Source organism: Hemicordylus capensis, chromosome 4 (genome assembly GCF_027244095.1).
Source record: "Hemicordylus capensis ecotype Gifberg chromosome 4, rHemCap1.1.pri, whole genome shotgun sequence".
NCBI lineage: Eukaryota > Metazoa > Chordata > Lepidosauria > Squamata > Cordylidae > Hemicordylus > Hemicordylus capensis.
The window spans coordinates 73,718,735-73,741,263 of record NC_069660.1 but is presented as its reverse complement, the minus strand read 5'-3'; the positions used below and the strand labels follow the sequence as shown (position 1 = coordinate 73,741,263).

Genomic DNA, 22,529 nt, shown 5'->3' with positions numbered 1-22,529 from the left:
GGTGGCCAGATTTGCAGATGATGCCAAACTATTTAGGGTAGTGAAATCCAAAACAGATTGTTTTGGATTGTTTTTGGATTTTGATCCAAAAGGTTCTCTTGGATTTTGACCCAAAAGGGTGTACCCCTGCTAACTTGGCAAAGAGGCACCTTTTAATGTGGTGATTTTCTTTATTTAGCAGGGGGAGAGTAACTGGCCCTATCCACCCCCAGCACAGTACTTCCAGGGACTGTTGCTGTTGCAGCACAGTACTTCCAGTGACTGTTGCTGTTTTAGATTGTGAGCCCTTTGGAGACAGGGATCCATTTTGTTTATCTTATTTATTTGTTATTTCTCTGTGTGAACCACCCTGAGCCATTTTTGTAAGGGCGGTATAGAAATCAAATAAATAAATAGATAGATAGATATCTCCAAATTGGAGGATTGGGTGACAAAATGGCAAATGCAGTTCAGTGTTGGCAACTTTAAAGTGATTAATATTGTGGCCAAAAACCCCCCAGCTTTACATATACTCTGATGCAATCTGAGCTATTCGTGACTGACCAGGAGAGAGATCTTGGGGTCATGGTGGACAGCTCGTTGAAAGTGTTGCTCCAGTGTGCAGCAGCTGTGAAAAAGCTGACATCCAAGGGATGATTGTCCCTCCTCCCTAATTTCCCCCTAACCACACTCCTGATGTGGTTTAAATGTTAATTAAAAAAAAAAAGAAAATTCAACATTCATTTGAAAATGTTTTGAACTGTAACATTCGTGAATATTTTAACATGGCAATCTGAGTATATAACAGATTTATATTTTAAAAAGTTAACGCCATGAAAAAATGTGGGTTTTTTGCATATCCAAAGGTAACTTATCTTCTCATTTATGGGTCTGAATTGAACATTTTTTTCAGTGAGGGCACACTTCCATTTCACTGGTTGCCATGTTGCAGAAGCCCTGCTAATAATGCAAAGAGATACCTTTTAAAGTGGTGATTGTCTTATATTTAACAGGGGGAGAGCAACTGGCCCTATCCAACTCCAGCACAGCATCCTTCCAATGGCTGTTGCTGGTATCCACCTTATGTTTCTTTTTAGATTGTGAGTCCTTTCGGGACAGGGGACCATCTTACTTAGGTATTTATTTTTATATGTAAATTACTTTGAGAACTTCAGTTGAAGAGCAGTATAGAAATATCAGTAGTAGTAGTAGTAGTAGTAGTAGTAGTTGTTATTATTATTATTATTAAAACTTTTATACCGCCCTTCCAAAAGGCTCAGGGCGGTTTACATTAAAACACCATTAAAATCAGTTAATAATTAAAACAAAAATTATAAAGCATAAAACAATGATTAACCATTAAAAACATAATAAAACAACAGTTAAATAATCAGAAAAATTTAAAAACAAGTATTAAAAAGCTGAGAAAGCCTGGTTGAAGAGATGAGTTTTCAGGTGTTTTCTGAAAATTGCCAGAGATGGAGAGGATCGTATCTCAGCAGGCAGATCGTATGTTAGTTGTAGAAGAGAAAGCAGGCAGCTGGAGTATCAGCCACATACATAAGCACCACCAGTGGGGCTGTGCTGCATGGCAGCAGCACTCCATTATTATTATTATTTCTTGTTTACACAGTCAGACAGGTGTTATTGAGTGGTTTGTTTTATCCAGACATCAAGTCCTTCCCAAGGACCTGGGATGGCTGAATTTTATTGTCAATTGTTATAGATATCATCGCAGAATATAGGCTGTTCCCAGTAAAGTTGCTTTTTGTAATTGGCTGATGGTGATTTCTGTGGCCCCTATGGTGTTGAGGTGCTCTTCAAGGTCTTTTGGAACTGCACCCAGAGCGCCAATTACCACTGGGATTATTTTGGTCTTTTTCTGCCACAGCCTTTCAATTTGTAGATCTTTGTATTTTGTGATTTTTTTCCTATTTCTTTTTCTTCTATTCTGCTATCCCCTGGTATTGCTATGTCGATTATTTTAACTTGCTTTTCTTTCTTCTCGACTACAGTTATATCTGGTGTATTGTGTGGCAGATGTTTGTCTGTTTGTAGTCGGAAGTCCCATAATATTTTTACATCTTCATTTTCTTCAGCTTTTTCAATTTTATGGTCCCACCAATTCTTGGCTACAGGTAGCTTGTATTTTTTGCAGATGTTCCAGTGTATCATCCCTGCTACCTTGTCATGCCTTTGTTTGTAGTCAGTCTGTGCGATCTTTTTACAACAGCTGCTTAGGTGGTCCACGGTTTCATCTGCTTCTTTACAAAGGCGGCACTTGCTGTTTGTTGTTGACTTTTCGACTTTTGCTCTTATTGTATTTGTTCTTAGTGCCTGTTCTTGTGCAGCCAGTATGAAACCCTCTGTTTCTTTCTTCAAGTTGCCATTCTTAATCCATTGCCAGATCTTGCTTATGTCTGGTTTTCCACCTATATTGTGCAAATATTGACCATGCAGTGGCTTATTTCTCCATTTTTCTGCTCGGTTCTTGACTTGTTCTTTCTTGTAGGCTTGTTTTGTTTGATTGGTGTTGAATAGTTTCTCGTTCTTGACCATTTTAAGTGCATCTTCTTCACTGTCCTTTATATATTCTTCAAGGCCTCTTTTCTCCTTCTCTACTGTTTGATGGACTTGCAGCATTCCTCTTCCACCTGAGCTGCAAGGGAGGTATAGCCTATCGACATCACTGTGGGGGTGCAGAGCATGATTGATGGTCATGATTTTCCTGGTCTTACGATCTAGCGTCTCCAGCTCTGCCTGGGTCCAGTCTATTACTCCTGCAGTGTATCTGATAACAGGTATAGCCCAGGTGTTTATGGCTTGTATGATGTTCCCGCCATTGAGTTTGGACTTTAGGATTTTTCTAACTCTCCTGATGTATTCACTTCCCATTTTTCTTTTAACTTCAGTGTGTGCGATGTTATCAGCCTGGAGAATGCCCAAGTATTTGTAATGTTCTTTCTCTTCCAGGTTCTTGATCTTGCTTCCATTGGGTAGTTCTATTCCTTCTGTTTTTGTTATTTTTCCTCTTTTCATTATTAATGCAGCACACTTGTCTAGTCCAAACTCCATTGCTATATCGCTACTGAATATACGGACAGTGTTTAGCAGTGATTCGATTTCTGACTGGGACTTTCCATACAACTTCAGATCGTCCTTGTACAGCAGATGGTTGATTTTACTGGATGTTTTAGATGTTTGGTATCCGAGGCCTGTTTTGTTGAGTATTTGTGAAAGTGGGGTCATGCCTATTACAAACAACAGAGGGGTTTTGGTTTCATTTTCAGCTCTTGGATGCAATCATATCTTTAGTTGTGGTGTTACTTTCTGTTGCAGTAAATTTTAGAAAAATACATTAGTGAAATTTTCTGTTCTGAACATTTTTGTCCAAGATCACTGAAAGCAGCTTACAGACTTATAAATATTAAAATATAGAGCAACAATGTGATCATACATTTGTCAAGCTTGTGAGACATGGCCACCTTGGAAATTGTCCCCCCAGGCTGTGGAACTTGCTCTGAGGTGAGATCTGCATGTCTTTTTCATTCCCAATCTTTGGGAGGTGACTTTAAGACAGCCCTTTTCACTCAGACCTTGGCTGCCTCTGCTAGTGGTTATTTTTAATGAAGTCTTTATAATTGTTTTAATTTGTTCTCTGTCCTGTGGTCCGAGAATGCAGGATGAGGGGGATATATGTATGTATGTATATAATATAAAAGACCAAAAGATAATAGCAGCGAAACATTAGCTTAAAAGCCAGGCTAACAGAACAGAATAAGAACTATTTAAACCTCTTTGAGATGTGGGGTAAAGCAGAAGTTTCAAGTTTGCTCTGTGGTGATGCACACATGCATGTAAGTCATGACTTGAAATAGCAACCAATGTTATGAACATGCATGTATGAACCAGCTCTTAGTTTGAAAGAGGAAGAGGTTGGCAGTCAACCATTTCTATATGAAATTCGAATGGCTAAAATCTTAGCTCCCTGGTAACTGGGCAAAGAGTAGACCTGTGCACGTTGAAAAATGTCCAATATGATTTGACTGGTGCCAAAAGAGAGATACTTGGGAGGGCTTACATAGCCCCCACCCCAAACTGGCAGTCAGTTGGATTAGGTCAGAATTTCCGATGTTCTGACCTAATTTCCCAGAGGGTCCCCCTCATTCTCCATCCCGATTACCTTCATCATCTGTTTGCCAACATGCAGCCCCTCAAAACCAACCCTGCTCCCACATCAGAGAGAAATTATCTCTGACTCGGCAGCAGGAACCCTTTGTCAGGCCGGGGAGTGGGAGGAGGTCCAACAGGCATATCAGAATTATGGCAGAGTTACACTCTTTCCGGAAATGCCTGACAGAGGGCATATTAGGTCCGATGTGCTTGTCAGGCTGCTGTGACTGCAGAGCCTTAGCAAAGAGCAGTTGTCCCTATTTGACCCAGCACAGTGTCTCGTCAATAGCCATTTACTGATGTCCCTTGTGTCTCTCTATAGACTTTGTGCCCGTTTGGTACAGGGAACCATCTTTTCATTTTATTTGCTACATAAACGTTTCTGAGAACTACTTTTTTGAAAGAAAATAATAATAAGGCACATATTGATAATACTATTTAAAATATATAGGCATAATAAGAAAATAAGAGTAGCTACTTAATCAGAACACATGGTCCACCTTGTTGAACTTCCTGTTTCCAGCAATAGTCAGCCAGATGTGTTTTTCAAGTCCACAGATAGAGTATGGAGGGCCCTCCCATACTGTTGGTCTGATACTTGCTGAGATATAACCTCCAGACATGGGGACTGCTCTAGCTTTGTGGTTAATAGCTACTAATAGATAATTCCATGGAGGACAGGTCTAATACATTTCTAAAGCTAGCTAAGCCAGTGACCATTGTCATATACACCACAGTCTTGCTTGTAGGTGTCATTTAACGGCCAACTAAAGAAATTTTGGAAGAGTAAATTTCATAGATGGTGGTCTAATAAAAGCTAAATACATGCCTGTATCTCTAGATCCTGGCCTCATTCTGTAGCCAAATGCAGTATGTCTTACATGTTGCTGCACCATGAAACTTCAACCTACCTTCTGACATCAGTAGCTATGAAGTAAAGTGTTAGAATAATTTAAACAATATTGTGAAGATATAAAAGGGCAAGGGAGAGATGAGGATAATACAATACTAAGATAAATATTTAATCTGAGAAATGCCTATTCAAATTCCTATATGGGATGATATGCTCTTGATGTTGCAGAAACCATGATCAATCTGCTTCTGTGTAATGCATTTATAATAGTTTCTAGAATATAGGGTAAATGTGTGTTGCCATTTTGAGACAAATATATTTCTTGTAATCCTTTAGAAAGTGACAATATTATGAAGTAAGTAATGTACTGCCCTTTTATACAGATTTTATGTAACTTCCTGTTGCTGAAACTCCAGAATATGTGCCTTGATCTGGCCAGTTGCCTAAGATTCAGTGTATGTAATATCTGCGTAACTAAGAATATGATGAGGAATTACTTTGTTGCTGTTACTAACCATGTAAAGTCCTGAATTTCATTTTTTAAAAGAGGTATCGGTCTCCTTCACAAGCTCTGTGCAGACTGATAATGAAGTTCTGCACCTCTTTGGAACCTTCTAGAGCTGGTGCTTCTGCCTCTCTCTCCTTGGAGAAGATTGGCCTCTCCATACATAGTTTTGGAGTGTGGTGCAAGAGTGTTTCTGTGAAGTTCTCTTCTGACCACTGTAACATGCTCACCAAAAACATGTTTCCTGAGCTGCATCCTTTCCTTAGGAAATTCACTTTATTGTGTTTTGTCTTTGAGAAATGGTTTCTTGTGCACTTACAGTGCAATTGTGTACTTCTTAAGCTTCCACATGTTAAAATATTTTCAGGTGTAAGTAATATGCACCACCAACTTTAATTCATTTTGATGATTCTAACGCTGCCCTTGCACCAACTTGTGCAAATTCAGCCTTTTTTCAGCCAAAGCACCCATCTGTTGTAGCAGGCACATCAGGCTTGTCATCTACACATGTGTCACAAACACATGGCTTACTAACTGCCATGAGAAGCAAAACACTCTAGTGCCCAGTAGGTATTGTATGTATGTGTGTGTCAGCCTGTTTATGAAATATAATGCCACAGAAAGGGTGGCTGAAAATATTTTTGTTAAGAAGTAAATCATATTTTTAACTTTGTTTTGCCTTTTGAAAATTTCTCATTTTAAAAATAACGTGATTAAATCTCATTACAAACATGCTGCACCTACAGTGATGAACTGATGGCTCTTTCTCACATTCATTAATTTACCTGAAATGATGTTCATTTCAGTTTCATCTCATGAAAATGGCTATAGTCTACCTGGCACTGCCCAATAACTACCAGCTCTTGTTTCTGGAGATTTATGGGCTTTTAGTCTCAGACTTACTGTCAAGTGCAAAAGACTTTGGCTGGATAGCAGGATCATTTGATGGACCTGAGCCAAGGAATAAAGAGACAGGTACGTATAAGAATGGATGCAGAATATAAATAAATGTTAAGACAAATGAAGAGTTGTATGGAAAGCCTAGGCAACTCAGGAGACTGCTGCAATTGCATTTAAGATTCTTTCATAAAATATGTGTGATTCTGTTAGCGCTTGAAATCTCTCATATAGTGTTACAGTGTCAGCAGCTTGACACGGTTAATGAGTAAAGGTATCAATTTTTTAAAAAGGTATTACATACTATTCCTAAACTAGTAGAAATCATGTTATCTTTTTTTTAAAAAGACGAAGTATACTCTACTTGATGTTGTACATTTTGAGTTGTAAATTAATTACAACTCAACGTTAACATGTTTTAGTGATCAGATTTGATCATTATTAAGAAATATGTGAAGATGCATCAATGGGGAACTTGATTTAAATTAGCTCACTTGCTGCCCCGGTTAGCGTCAGACGGGAAGTAGCCAGTGCATGTGCATGAAATGTGGTGGAGGGGCTAAGAGCACCCGCCCTGCTCCTTAAACCCTCACCCCCACCACCGCACTGGCCGTCTGCCTGTTTGTGCACATCCGTAACTGAAATATATTCATATCTGTATTAGGATTACATGTACATCTACAATTTTCTGCAACCCAAACCGCCAGACTGGTTCAGAGGTTCAGAAAAGATTCTTAACCGGTTCGTGCACATGCCTAATTTCAGTCACTAAAATGCTATTGCATGGCTGTGTACAACAGTGTCAGCTATAATAATACTGGTATTGCTGGGCATATTTTGATCCTGAAGTGGTTCTCAACAGCTTATATGTAGTAAATCTCTTATATATAATAAAGGGCAGGCTTTTCAATCCTCTTAATTTTAGAGTAGCTAACTAGCTTCCACTGCGAAATGTGCTGGCTACATTCCATCCTCTCAGTAATACTGTATAATCCAGAAAACACTTTGTAAAAGAAGACCAGTTTTGTGCAAGTCACCCATATTCTAGATGGCAATCACATGGGAAACTCATTAGGGACCTTACCTCGAATCAGATTCCAGTTTCTAAAGCTGGCTTATGTGTATGTGATAGAATGTTTAGGGATCTCATCTATACTTGTTTTATACACACACACACACACACACACACACACACACACACACACACATATATAGTGGTAATAACGTTGCATAATTTGCTTTCTCATAATAAATTGGCAACCAAAACACTAAATTAGCACTACATTAATAAATTAGTAATTAAAACACTACTGGCAGTAAATATGTTACTCAGCTCTCTTTTCCCTTTATCTCTAAAGAGAAATGACTGAACCTTTCTGCTTATGAAAGAGTATTACAAACATGCAGCTATCTTTGCCATATGACTAGTGCAAATGTACAGTAGTTAACTGGTGTTTTAAAAGGTGCACTGCAGGATTATGTGCTCTTTCCCTGCCGCTTTCACTTAGGTTCAGTCTGATGTATAGCTTTCCGCCTAGTGCCATCATTTCCCCTGCCCCAATCATTGATATACAAGTATGGAATTTGGCCTGTGCTTAAATATAAATGCTGGATCAAATTATAGTAAGCATGCTACTCAGTTTGCAAACTATTTCTGTCAGTTGTAAAGTATTTATATGCGGCATTCTTATATGCATCCATCATTCAGATGTATTGATTCTGCGGCATTCTTATATGCATACATCATTCAGATGTATTGATTCTGCATAGGCTTCCTAGCTTGATGATGATATTATTATTATTATTTGAATTTTATTAATGGATTCAAAAATATTGATTTGAATTCATAGAAATATAAGCAGAGTTCCACTTGTGCATTGAGGCTTTTCTGCTGCTTCCTTCCTGTTGCATCCCTTGCATCCCTGAAAAAGCCCCTTTTGAGACTTGGGGACATACAGTATGGGAAGCTTGAACCTGGGGCAGCTTCATGGAGATTGAAGACCCCCTTGCAGGATTGATAAAAATTTGTTTTTTTAAAAAATGGATTTTTAAACATTTTAAACTGGATTTTAATATTTTTTAAACTATTTAAAAAGAACCTAGGTCAAGGATATCATCATGAATGTTAATAATAACAACTCCTAATTAAATTCTGTGAACTTAACAGCAGCATATGGGGTTGAGAGATAACAGACCTGATCAGTCCTATTCTGCAGGTGTTGTACATGCAGCACACACACATAATCAAGCCCTTGCCCCTCTTTCTCTTTCTAAAAGTGCAAAGACATTAGGCCAGTGGTTCCCAAACTGGGAGTCTCCAGATGTTGTTGAACTACAATTCGCATCAGCCCCAACTACAATTTATTGTGGCTGGGGATGATGGGAGCTGTAGCTCAGCAACATCTGGAGGTTCCCAGTTTGGGAACCACTGCAGTAGGCCCATTCACATGTTAAGTTGAACACTTGTACGAGTGTACAGTGTACACAGTCATTCACATGTTGAACGCAGGTACAGAAGTACATTTCCTATCTGAAGGGCCTGTAGCCAGGTTCACTTTTAACATGAATGTAGGTACAGTAATTCACATAAACGTGTACAGATATCTGTACACTTGTACAGCATAATGTCTGTATTGAGCTAAAGAAGGCCAATGAATGAATAGAGGATTTGAGGAGATGGAGTAGATCTGAGCAAGGAGTCGTCGTCTGCTGGATATAAATGCAAGGGATAGTGGAGGGGGAATAGAAAATGAAACCAAAAGTGAAGAGAACATATTCATGCGGCCTGATGAAACATTTTCTTAGTGTATTCTCCATTGTAGAATGGAAATGTCTATTGTGGCAGCAGGCCGTAAAAAATAACTCATTTGGGAATACAAGTTCCTGTACCTGTGGATAAGACAGGCATGTGTGCAAAATGCAAATAGTTCAAGAAAGAAATGCAAGGCCTGTTTGCCCAAATGGAACAGCATTGAAAAGTGTGTACCTTTATAAAAATGAAATCTACATATCTGGATGTATATTAAGGTTATATTAGACAAAAAGAATGTATTTTTACTAGAAAAGGATGATGAAATAGAATATTCCTGACAAGTGATTTAAATCATTAAAATTGAATCCTGTGAAGCGATTTATATCATGATTTAAATCAAATCAACCCTGCCCCCTTGTATGAGTGGAAGTGCCTTCTGCTTGTGTTAGAATTTGGTTGGATCCAAGACAAGTATTTCATCCAGGGGCGTATCTAGTGTGGGGCAGGCAGGGCACGTGCCCCGGGCGCCACTTGCAGGGGGTGCCATTTTGTAAAATTAAAAATTTTTTAAAAATTGGCTCCTGAAAACAAAATGGCCACTGTGCATGCTCAAATGGCCTCTGTGAGGCCCTAGGTCATGCCAGGCCTTGCAGAAGCCATTTGAGCATGTGCTGTGGCCATTTTGCTTTCAGTGGCCTTCTTTTTTTTTAAAAAAAAGATTGTTTTTAAAAATGGCCACTGCATATGCTCGAATGGTCCCTGCAAGGCCCTAGAGGCCAGCGGGGGGGGGGGGGAGGGGAACCTTTGCAGACCTCCCCACAGCCTTTAGGAAGCCCCCCAAAAGAGCTACAGGTAAAAAAATTAAAACAATTAATATAATATAGGACACTGTACACATATTCAGATTGGCACTATGTACAGAGAACCAGGGCTTGTGAATAGTGAGCTGAAGCTTATGAGCTAGATTGTATTCATTTGCTCTTACTTTGCTTCCTGTGATAAGTGAGTTAAATGTGATGTCTTAATAATATGGCTATTAATGGTGAGTTCGTCTTTGAATCAATGTGAAATCCTTAGTATTAAGGCCCACTGGGAGTTTCTTGCTCTCTTTCTCTCATTCTAACTGTCTTTCTGAAATACTAGAATATATTCCAAGCAGTGACACAGTTTACTTTGCATATCCTTTAATTATTTCAGAGTATCTGGGAAAAGTCAAATTCTCCATTTATTTTTAAAACTTATATAATGGTGAGGCTACAATGCATAGTAGAGAATTAGACAGGTACTTCTGTTTAGTTTTCCAAGTACACCTCCACATAGTATTTGGGTATTTCATGAGCCCCAGCATACTTAAATTTGTAGTTTTCCAGCATTTTTTGGTCTGGCTACGTCCACTGCTAAATAGTTTTTGAAATATTAAAAGATTAACGAGCCTGACTTGTATTTTTGAGCTGATATTATGGTAAAGTTATCTGAAAGATTGGTGTCAGATGCTTGGACAGGGGGCGCAATTTCAGTGTTTGCCCTAGGCGCTATTTTTCCTAGGTACGCCTCTGATTTCATCCCTGTTATCATGTCTATGCAAAGCTTTATTGTCCTTTATCTTCTTCTGGGAGTAGATCTGTCTGCTGTGTCACAAATACCTGTTTGTGTGTGAATTGCATCATTGACCATAGACAAAGACAATTGCAAAACAGTGTTAAATGGTTGACAAATAGGTTTAAATGAAAACTCATTCTCCCTCGAAGTAGGAGGTCACGGCTCACAATGGGTAGTCTTCCACTCCTTGCTCCAGATAGACAGGAATTTTCAGGTGTTTCAGATAGGTAATGGTCCGTCCCTTTCTCCCAGCATGCCCAGGTGCACTTCCCCAGTTCCTTCCTGTCTTAGCTCCTGGATAGATGCATCTGGGCAGGCTCCTGCCCAAACCATCCTTTTCAACTCTTTCTGGTGAGCTTTACCTCTTACTAACATGGATCTTTCACAGACAGGGGATACCCTACAGGGATCCCTCTCAGAGAGCACCAGGGAAGACCCTAAGGTGCATAAGAAAAAAATCTCATAAGAGAGTTCGCCACTTGTCTTCCCCTGTCCCGCATGGGCAGGGAAAGAGGAAAAAGACCTTCCCCAAAGGGAAGAAATTAGAGGAGGAGGCTGGGGGCATTGTTCAGCAGACTCTGCCTGCTCTGCGACAGAGTGAAAGAATCCTAATTCAGGCCGCCTGCAGTGATTCGCTGCGGCGGCTGGGAGACCGGGAAGCCCACGTGGCTGGCGGGCCGGCTGGGGGGAGCGGGTGCCTTCTCCCCCTCTCCCCCCCCCCGGATCCACCCACACCAGGAAACGTCTGGGGAGAGGCTTTAGATCCTCTCCTAGCCCACCCCTCCCACAGTTGCCCCTTGTCAGAGATGGCCACGGAGGTGGCGGCCGCAAGCTTCATGGCATATCAAAAGGTCATCATTTATATACATTTGGCCTTTAATGGGTGTAACAGATTTCATACGAAACTTACCTTTGGTCTATGTGGGCTTCTTATTTTGTGTTTACGTATTCAGTACATTTATATTGCTCAGCATCATATGTGCTGCATGATCCAGTTGTTTCTACACATCAGAAATTAATTGCCTTCACTCCCAAAAATAGTTTTAACTCATCAGGCTTGGAGCTTTAAGTTTTGCTGTTCTGATGCAGTTGTTAATTGTCTGGTCATTCCTATGTATAAAAAAAGTTAGCTGCCATAAATGGCCTCTCTTGTCCCACAAAGATGTTCTGTTGGTTACAAGTGTGTTTCTCTCCTGTTGTTTTAAGAGAAAAGGGGGAATTAAGGGAAAACATGGAAAATTAGTGTGGTGCCATGTAATACTACTACAGTGAATATTTATATAGTATTTTCAACAAAGTTATCAAAGCAGTTTCTTCACTCAGTTAGCAGTAGTAACACACTCAATATCTCTTTCTTTCACTGGCATAATAGTTTTGCCTTGCTGACCTCTCAGTCCCACTCATGCTTGACTCATACATGGCTCACAGGTTCTTAGTTGTGCCTAGACATCTGAAATTCTGTCCTATATTTAAAGTAAAGGAAAGTAGTGCTGTCAAGTTGGTGTCAACGCCTGGCAACCACAGGGCCATGTGGTTTTCTTTGGTAGAATACAGGAAGGGTTTACCATTGCCTCCTCCCACACAGTCTGAGATGATGCCTTGCAGCATCTTCCTATATTGCTGCTGCCAAATATAGGTGTTTCCCATAGTCTGGGAAACATACCAGTGAGGATTCAAACCAGCAACTTCTTGCTCGCTAGGCAAGTTACTTGCCCGCTGTGCCATTAGGTGGTTGTGTGTGTTAAATACTGCTGCCTATGCACATAATCTCTTAGCTGTGTCTTTGGTTGTTACTTAAGTGTAATGACTTATATTTGATTGGTGGTTTGTTTTTAATGCTATCTCATCAGTGCTTCAGTTGACCTGGTCTCTCTAGTGTTTGCAGACTCTTCCAATTTTTTCTAGTTGCTGAAACTGATAACTGGCTATTCTCTCTAAAGAGCTGAGAGAGCTGTTCAGTAGCACCTGACATTGGGCTGAGGCTGTTCTGCGTCTTTCCAGTTAGATGATATCACAGTGTATATGCGGATTTTTAAGCAATGGTATCTTTATTTATTTATTTGATTTGATTTTTATACTGCCCTTCCAAAATATGGAATTTAATATAAGTTTCTCATAGTGCACATTATTCATACTGCTTTGCAAGGATATCAAGTGGCATATGAGTCTGCTTTCTGGAGATGGAACATATTTGTTTGGTGCATATTTGTTTTAAATATTCGTAGTAGTGGTAACAGACCATTCAATAATTTTATTCCTGCCCATTACAATGCTAAAATATTTTCTTTGTGTGTCTAGCATTCAGGAAGAAAAATATACCTGTAGTAGTGCCTGATCAGGTACAGAATAGCTGGCTTCATTGGTGATTGCTTTGAACAGAATTTCTGTAGGAATGCAAAATGGTATCTAGAATGGCCTCTTATTTCATTGCCAGGAGGTATATTAATTTCACTACTGTTTTGGGTCAAATTGCTTTACTATGTTCCAGTTCCGAGAGATTGCAGTGACTTATAATTTGGATTGGTTTTAGAATAAAAAGAGATAATGCACTCAAACCATTCCAACTGACTTCTGCAGCACTTTGCTTGGCCTATTGCTTGGAGCTGTTCTTTGTAGCTTGATATGTACAAATGATCTGTCCTTTCTTTTACCTTACGTTTATGTTTATGCTTTAGGTCAAATTACCTTAGTCTCTGTGGAGTAAATGCATATTTCTGTGACCTGTGGCAAAACATAAAAATCTTTCTGCTACTTTTAAAATACAGAATTGTTGAACAATCAGACTGATAGTATCAGTTGTGTTGCCACTACCCTAAATGATGAAGCAGTGGACAGTGATGCGTTGGTTGAACCCCTCCTGCCAATTTGGTGTACAGGGAACCAGAATGTACTAGGATGGAAATGGTATTTTTAGCCTACTTTCCAGTAGGCTTATGAAATCACCTGGCATTTTGTATGTGTGTACATGTGTCTGTGTGTCCCCCCACCCTTATCAACTTTGCAGTGCTTGGACCAATGTGAACCAAATTGGGTACAGCTGTAGGGACACATAGGGACACCTCAACAGCGTAGTTTGTGATGATGTCATCCACCCTGATCCAAGATGGCGGACACATAAACCTTTGAGGCGCAAATGGGATAACTTGTGACTGCCTAACTGATTTTAACCAAATTTGCTACAGATGTAGGGACACATAGGGATGCCCAAATGGTGTGGTGTGTGATGATGTCATTGACTCCAATTCAAGATGGTGGTCGCGTGAAAATTTGAGGCACAAGCGGGCTAATTTGTGGACTGCCTAACCTATTTGAACCAAACTGGGTACAGTTGCAGTGAGTGACACACAAGGACACCTCAGTGACATAGCTTGTGATGATGCCATGCACACCGATTCAAGATGGCGGACACAAACTTTTGAGTCGCAAGTGGGCTAACTGGTGAACAGCTTAACCAATTTGAACCAAATTTGCTGCAGCTGTAGGGACACATAGGCACACCTCAACAGCGAAGATTATGATGTCAGCGACCTCAATTCAAGATGGTGGGCATGTAAACTTTGGAGGCGCAAGTGCACTAACTTGCACTTGTCCAACTGATTTGAACCAAATTTCTACAGCTACAGCTGAATGAACACATAGGGATGCCCCAATAGTGTAGTTTGTGATGATGTCACCCACCCCAATTCAAGATGGTGAATGCATAAACCTTTGAGGCACAAGTGCACTAACTTGAGGACTGTCTAATGGATTTGAACCAAATTTGGAACAGCTGTAGTGAATGACACACAGGGACACCTCAATAGTGCAGTTTGTAATGACGACATCCACCCTGATCCAAGATGGTGGACACATGAACATTTGAGGCACAAGAGATCTAACTTGTGGACCTTGATTTGCACCAAATTTAGTCCAAATGTAGAGAAAATGAAAGGAAGGTAGGCTGATTAGTTCTAACTAGAACAACGTTGTTTCTCAGTTAGGATGGGAAAGGTCTTCCTACCAGTGTGCCCTGTCCTATCTGGAAGGAAGCCAGGAATATGGGAGAGGCACATGGCAGTCACTTGAGGACTTTGCTTGTACATGTCACATGCTGATGTGAAGTGGCATTTCTTGTTGGTAATCAACTGTCCACTTGATCACTGCTGCACGGTTAAATCAATGTGTGTTCTGTATACGTTTTACTTTCTGAATAGGAATTCAGACATAGCATAGTTTGGTATAGGAGAGATTTCAGATTTTTGTGCCTTGGCATAAGTGAGAGAGCATCTGAGATGACTATGTATGCTGGACGTCCTTGGATTCTTGTTGACAATGCCCCCAAACCTTGTGAAAGCTGAAGGTCTGATTAACAAGATTCTTAAGTGCTTAACTAGAAGAGATGAAACCTGTAACCTGGTCACTTTGTATCTCACTACTTAGAGTATATACATAGAATATGGGCAACCACAGATGTGTTATAATCATTCCTAATTTTGAAGCATTGTGGAAGAATATGCATATCTTTCAGTTGAAGCACTGTCAAACAACTTCTAGAAGATTGCTGAGATCTTGATTCCTAAGTGTCACCAGAAAACAATTGCTTTTGTACCAGTTCTGCTCAAGTGTTGAAAAGTGTTGTCTATGAAAAGGCAAGAACAACTAGAAGCATCTTATGCCATAAATGTGTGTTAAATTGATAAAGACTTTGTCGCTTGTTAAAACTCCTACATTACTATACTTCCTAGGATGTAAATTCCCAAACTAGTTTGAATTATATCTTTTCATTTTGCACCTACTTCTAAAGGGTGGCAGAGATGCTTAATTCAACTTGTACTCTATGGAAAGACAGGTTTTTGGCAAATCTGCTTCAAACTGAGCCTCTGTTAGCAGCTGATTATCTTCTTTGTTTCAAAAATGCTTGGCATCAATGTTATATTTGTAGTGCTAAATAAATCTTGACTTATCAAAAGCCTCTTTTCTACTGGAAAAATGGAGACACTAATGTTAGAACACTACACACACCAAACATTTCCTGTACAAGAGGAGAATATTAAGTGATAGTTGAGCAACAGTTTAAAATGTGTGTTGAAGTTTAATTGGTAAAGAAAGTTTATTAAATAGCCATGCAGTTTGATATGATACATTGCAATTAGCTTTGTAATTAGGAGACTAAGGTGCTTGTCATGTTATTTAGCCTTCAAAGTGTTTACTGATTCAGGCTACGAAAATGTACATGAATTTTTTTATTGCTCAGGAGCCAAGAGTATGTGTTTCTGCAAGTGCTCCTTGATAATACCCTTGATTCTAAGCAATTATTCAGGTCTAGGTCTAAGTCTAAACAGCTTACTCAGACTACTGCTCAGTGCATAGACACTGCTATAGACTTTGAAGAAAGTATCATTACCTGAGCCAGTATCAGTACATGAGCCATTTTTAGAAGAGCGACATATAAATCAAATAAATAAACCAGAAATCCTCCTTGTAACCAGGAATTAAAGCAACTCAGTAGTATGCTAGTTTTGTAAAAGATTTTCAAGGTTTCCCTCAATGGTTCCTTGCAGGTGCTACTATAATGGGAAGGTGAGATTAGGCAAGTATTAAAAAGTTCAGGATCCTCTGAAAACAGGAGATAGTGAACACATTTATCCACTTAATGAAAATGCTTTAATAATGAAATTCACAGTAGGAAACATTGCAGAAAGTACAAAAACTGTCACAATATAATCTAAACTGTGTGTTCCTGAGTGGTATAGTCCTTGACCTGAAAATGTAGAGGAAATCATAGTGTGGTTTCCACTTGATTCTAACACTATATTATTGTATCATCAGTACAATTTACTTGAATAGATCTACTTAACATGGCCCGTCTTAAACACTGAGCTTGCACTTGCAAGTTTCAGAGAAATTAAACACACAAAATTCTGCCATACCATACTCAGATGGTTTGAAACCTAACGGAGTGATCAAAATGTTTGTTTTGACTGCCAGGTTTGAACAACTTAGCTGGCCCACATAATTCTTAAGAAAATGAATGCCTTGACAGTACTCAGTCTTCAGGGCACGCATTTCCAAGTCTGAGCTGAACTTCAGATGAAAGTGTCATTCCATATTTGTTAATCTTGTACTGTTTGGGATAGGCATGTAGTTGTTGTGGAGTGGGCATCAGATTGTTTGTACTCTGCTATTACAAATATTTATATACCGCTTTTCAACAAGTTCGCAAAGTGATTTAAATAGAAAAATATGTAATAAAATGTCCCTGTCCCCAAAGGGATCACAGTTTAAAAAGAAACCCCCATGGTATACATTGGCAGCAGCCACTGGAGACATGCTGCTCACAGACTTCCCTAGAGCAGCAGGTGGTTGAATCCTTAGTTTCCCTCTATGATTCTTTTTGTTTCTATCTCTAGCTCGCTTCAGATATTATAAGAACTGGAGTTGTTCTTATAAACAGCATCTCCAAGAGCATGTTCTAAAGCCACACTGTCCCACTGTCCACGATTATAGTGTTTGTCTGCAGAGACAAAGGCGATGTTGGTCAGATTATTTCTGTCATCAGAAAATTGGGGTGCCCCATTGTTGTGCATCATGGGAAAGATCTGACCATGAGTATAGTTTTGGTCTCTGCAGACAAATGCTGTAATTTGTCTGTAATTTGTCCTGACAGTAGGGTGTGTGGCTACTGAGTGCATCGGAGCAGGACTTCAAAGCACACACTATCGCACTTTCCCGGCTGAACTGCTGAATTTTATGCCATACTCCTCCTTGCAGATAAGAAACCTTCTATTACCCATAATGTTGCCAGATTTTTTGTGGCTGCTGTCAAGATCTGCCAACAGCTAACTTCTAGCTCTACTTCCTAGATGCTGCTACAAAAGGCTCCTATGTTGCTGTACTCTGTGTGACTGAATTCTTATCTGAATGTAGTATTATTTGTATGTATATTTGATCAGTGATCGCAATAAAGCTATTCATTCGTTCATGCTATACATGATGAGTACAGCATCCTGTTTTCATAACATCTGAAGAGGGCTTCTGTATCTAATGTTTCTGCAAAGTAGCATGTTTCCTTAGTTCTCCCATTTTGTCAACATTTAAGAAACCAGAAATCCATATGACGACTTTAACAAGGAAATGGTTGGTTATCCTATGGAAGATCTCTCCCCTGTTGAAGATAGGGAAAGAAATCGATTTTGGGAATACTATGCCATTAATTTAAAAATGTTTCTCTGGAGTTGATTTGCTGTCATGAACTAGCCAGCTTAGATGCGGTTCTACTGAAATTTATCTGGAAAATTTCACACTGATGAGAGACCGCTGCAGAATCTTTGTCTGAAACTGGTTGTCCTTCTGTGGCCCAATGTCTTACTGTGTTGGTGTGTGCTTTATTTTACAGCATTTGGAGAGGACCAAATGTGAACTGTGTTGACAATACTGGATACACTCCACTGCACCATGCTGCGCTGAATGGTCACAAGTAAGCTAACTGTATTTAAAATAGCTTTTAAATTACCAGATTACCCAAATGGTTAAAAATAATTTATGTAGCATTTCTCTATTGGGCTATGTGAACTTCACCATATCTGATGAACAGCATTTCACCAAAGTTAACACCTGCTTCAAGACCAAGACTAGACTAAGTTCTTGTTTCATTCAGATTTGGTGACAAATTTCCACTGAAGTCTAAGAATAACTTCCAACCATTTTAAGTATCAAAACCAGGAGAAAAATTCAATAATACACAGCCTATTGAACCCAACAAAATGGTCAGTGCCCCCCCATATCCTCCTCAGTTTTGTAAAGGTAGCCTACTCTTCAGTACCTTAAATGAAGGGAATGATATATCTGCAAGGCAACTGCAAGAATATTTTTAATCACATCATCATAGGACTCAATAACACCGTTCTCTCCCCCCCCCCCCCGCCACCACAATGGATAAGTTAAGCATGTGTGTTGCCACACACACTACTGCTGCTCTGCTCCAAACCACTTCCTCCAAAAGCAATTTTTCTTGGTGGAAAGGAGGAAGGGAAAGGTTCTGTTAAATTTGCCCATAAACCTTGAATGTTGATTGCAGTGGGATTATTGACTATCATAAAAAATGTAACTGTTAAGTCAAAAGCCCATACATTTGTAGGCTTCGTGCCTGTAGGCTTCTAGCGGCATCTGGTGGGCCAATGTGTGAAACAGAATGCTGGACTATATGGGCCTTGGGCCTGATCCAGTAGGGCTGTTCTTATGTTCTTATTTGCTTTAAATAGTTTAGCAGTATATGTGTGATATGTAAAAAACAACAACACCCCATCAACTTAGTAAAAGATCAGTAAAGGCCCACTGGTGACTCACAAGCTTATTTTAATAAAGTCTTTAAGCTGTATTTCTAAACATCATAATGCTATGAAAATAATGTAAGCCCTCTGTAGGTACGTACTGCTGGCTGGGATAGTTACAACAAAGTAAATTACTAGGAATTCTCTTGAAGTGTTGCTCAAGCCCCCTTATAAAAGTGTGACACTTAGTTCCACACTACTCAAAATCCCCTTAAATCTTGATTGATTATAGCTCACCTAATGGCACAGTGGGGAAATGACTTTACTAGCAAACCAGAGGCTGCTGGTTTGAATCCCCGCTATGATTCCCAGACTATGGGATACACCTATATTGGCAGCAGTGATATAGGAAGATCCTGGAATGCATCATCTCATATTGTGCGGGAGGAGGCTATGGTAAACCCCTCCTGTATTCTACCAAAGACAACCACAGGGCTCTGTGGCCAGGAGTCGACGCAGACTCGATGGCACAACTTTACCTTTACCTTTACTTGGCTCTTCTTGCCTCGCTACATTGCTCCACCTCTCTGCTGAATTCTGCACTGCCCCCAGGCCCAATAATCTTCTCCCTCGCCACATTTGTAGCCTGAGACGATTGGGCAAACTGTCATCTGCAACCCTGTGCATTCCTATAGCAGTTCCAATATAGTCATACTTTGGGAAATGCCAAGCCTTTTGTGGTACCATAAAGACCAAGACAAGTAAAAGATTGTGAGGACCACAATCTTATTCATCGGGTGCGTGAAGTGTTACCCTGAGAGAGACCGAGAGTCAAAAATTGTGAGGCAAAATAGCTTAGTCACTATGCTTCACCAAAGACATTTCAAAGGGAGACTCCAGTGTAAAACTGCTGAGTTGGGATTTAACAAGTAGTTTTATTCTAGTCAAGAGTTGAATCAGGACAGTAGTTTCCTGTCACATTACAGCTGTTAATAAACTTGACAAAATCACCTGAGACTTGCTGTCACAAGCTTACCATACAGAGGAACCTACCTGGTGCCTAAGATACTCTTGGACCTGCTCTTTGGCATGTTACCAGTACAATATGACTGGGAGGAAGCAGGGGCAGGGCCTTATTTGTAGGGATGTGCAAAAAATTTCGGGCACAGAACGATCTGTGCCCGAAACGAACAATTTCGGGTGATTCGGGGCTGAACCGAATCACCCCCGATGTCCCCCGATATTTTTCAGGCATGAGCCGAATCACCCGAATTTCGGGCACGAAAAATTCGGGTGATTCGGTTCACGGTTGATTTTTGGCGATTTTTTAAAGTTTTAGTGACTTTGGGGCAGTTCGGGGGCATAGCATGGGATCTGGGCAAAAGTAGTGGGGTGGGGTGGTAGTGCCTAATGGGTGCAGGCTACCACCCCAATTTCAGGGGGATTGGGCAAAGGGCTGATTTTTGGTAAATTTCTGAAAATTTCATGTCTTTGGGGCAGATTGGGGCATATTGGGGCAGAAAGTGGGGGCTGGGGCAGAAAAAATTCTACCTCAGAAAAAATTCTACCACCCCACCCCACTATTCTGCCCCAGCCCCCACTTTCTGCCCCAATATGCCCCAATCTGCCCCAAAGACATGAAATTTTCAGAAATTTACCAAAAATCAGCCCTTTGCCCAATCCCCCTGAAATTGGGGTGGTAGCCTGCACCCATTAGGCACTACCACCCCACCCCACTACTTTTGCCCAGATCCCATGCTATGCCCCCGAACTGCCCCAAAGTCACTAAAACTTTAAAAATTCACCAAAAATCAGGATTTTGCCCAATCCCCCTGAAATTGGGGTGGTAGACTCTACCCATTGGGCACTACCACCCCACCCCAAAATTTTGCCCCTGGGCCCCTTTTTACCCTCCCGAATCGATTTGGATTCGGATTAAATCCGAATCCGAACCGAATCAAGGGTGATTCGGGTGACCCAGATTCGGGCACAAAACAGAACAGGGGTGATTCGGTTCGGGTCCGAGCCGAATCACCCAAAATCCCGAATTGCACACCCCTACTTATTTGTTAGGGTGCCCCATCTATTGAATTCTTTGCCTGGGAAAATACTTGATGTGTTTAAGCAAACACTCTACTTTTTATTCTGCTCTGGTTTTTAAATGATTTTGACCTTGCATTATGATTTTGAATGGTCCTGCTGATCTTAAATTACCTGATACTGCTGAATTTTATGTTGGTATGTTAACTGTTGCTTTTTTAAAGATCATGTTTGTTTTTATGCAGAGTTGTTTTCTGTCCTGTCCTATCTTAGCCTTATTAAGCCCATAAAGTAATTTGCCCACAAAAATCTGGGAGTGTGGGTTTAGTGGAGGGTGAAGCGTGTTCTCTCTCTCTCTCTCTCTCTCTCTCTCTCTCTCTCTCTCTCTCTCTCCACACAACTGCAGGCAGCAGTGGATTCAGCAGCATTTGAAGTTGGAATAGTGTTCCTGGCAACCGGCTTGTGTCAGTTGCCATCTTTTTTTAAAGTCTAGAATGAGGAAATGTCCATAAGAAAGCAGGAAATTACACTTCCTGCTTCATTCTAGACTTGAGTGGAGGTGGGGAGATGGCAACAAACAGCAGCTGGCTGCTGGGAATGCTGTTCCTACTTGAAATACTGTTGAATCTGCTGCTGCCTGCAGTGATGCAGTGAAAAAAGGTTTTAAAAGAAGACGTCTTTGTATGTTAATGAGTTAACATACAAGGTCTTATCCATCAGAACCAAGACATAAGAAAAATACAGTAGAATTAACAGAAAATCTTTAACTGGGTATCAGAAGCTATCAATAAAAGAATCTTGAACCCTAACCCTAGAGAAAAACCAAAGAAAAAAACCTGCCCCAGCCTAGTTGACCATCCTTCTATCAGGCACTCTAAGGAGGAGAAAACTGATCTAACTATAACATACAAAATAGAAATAATGCAAGTAATTCAAGTGCAGAGACAGACATCCCCAATATTCTGTGGTGTGAACTGCACACACCAGGCTGAAAAACTAAAGTTAAATTTTAGTGATTAAATTCTGTATTCTATAAAGAAGAGAATATAAGTTCCCTAGCTGTCGTGCGTCTGAATTGAAACCTGTATAAATAATAAGAAAAGATATTTGTTTGAGAACTTTCATTAAATAGGTTAACTAAATCTTGTAATATATATAATTAATAAAGTATGTTTTATTATGTATTACTCTCCAGTAAGTAAAAGGAAGATTCTGAAAGATCTTGGATCCTTTAGTCTTTTCTGTCCCAGCTGCATTACATGAAAAACTTAGTGTAATATCTTATATATTGTGCTGATGGACTGAAAAAATCTAAAATGATCAAAGGACATCCATGTTTCTAGCTAAACCAAAAAATGTGTTCAGAGAATTTTAAAGTCCATGTTCTATCAGACCAGATAATAGGTTTACAACAAAAACCTCACTGGTAAACTCGTTTTGTTGGATTCTCAGAGCTGTAACCATTCTGTTTCTATATATAAC

The 22,529-nt window shown here is 40.0% G+C and overlaps 1 protein-coding gene across 16 annotated transcripts in view; it reads left to right on the top strand.

Moving 5' to 3' along the window:
- Window positions 1-22,529, top strand: part of ANKS1A (ankyrin repeat and sterile alpha motif domain containing 1A) — a 245,708-nt gene that overhangs the window by 36,035 nt on the left and 187,144 nt on the right. For all 16 annotated transcript variants that reach the window (XR_008306214.1, XR_008306212.1, XR_008306213.1 and 13 more), the window contains exon 2: window positions 18,134-18,214. Coding sequence is in view for 13 of the 16 variants with exons in the window: in XM_053246248.1 (XP_053102223.1) it covers window positions 18,134-18,214 (81 nt within the window). In the remaining 3 variants the exon portion in view is untranslated. The remainder of the gene's footprint in view (window positions 1-18,133; window positions 18,215-22,529) is intronic.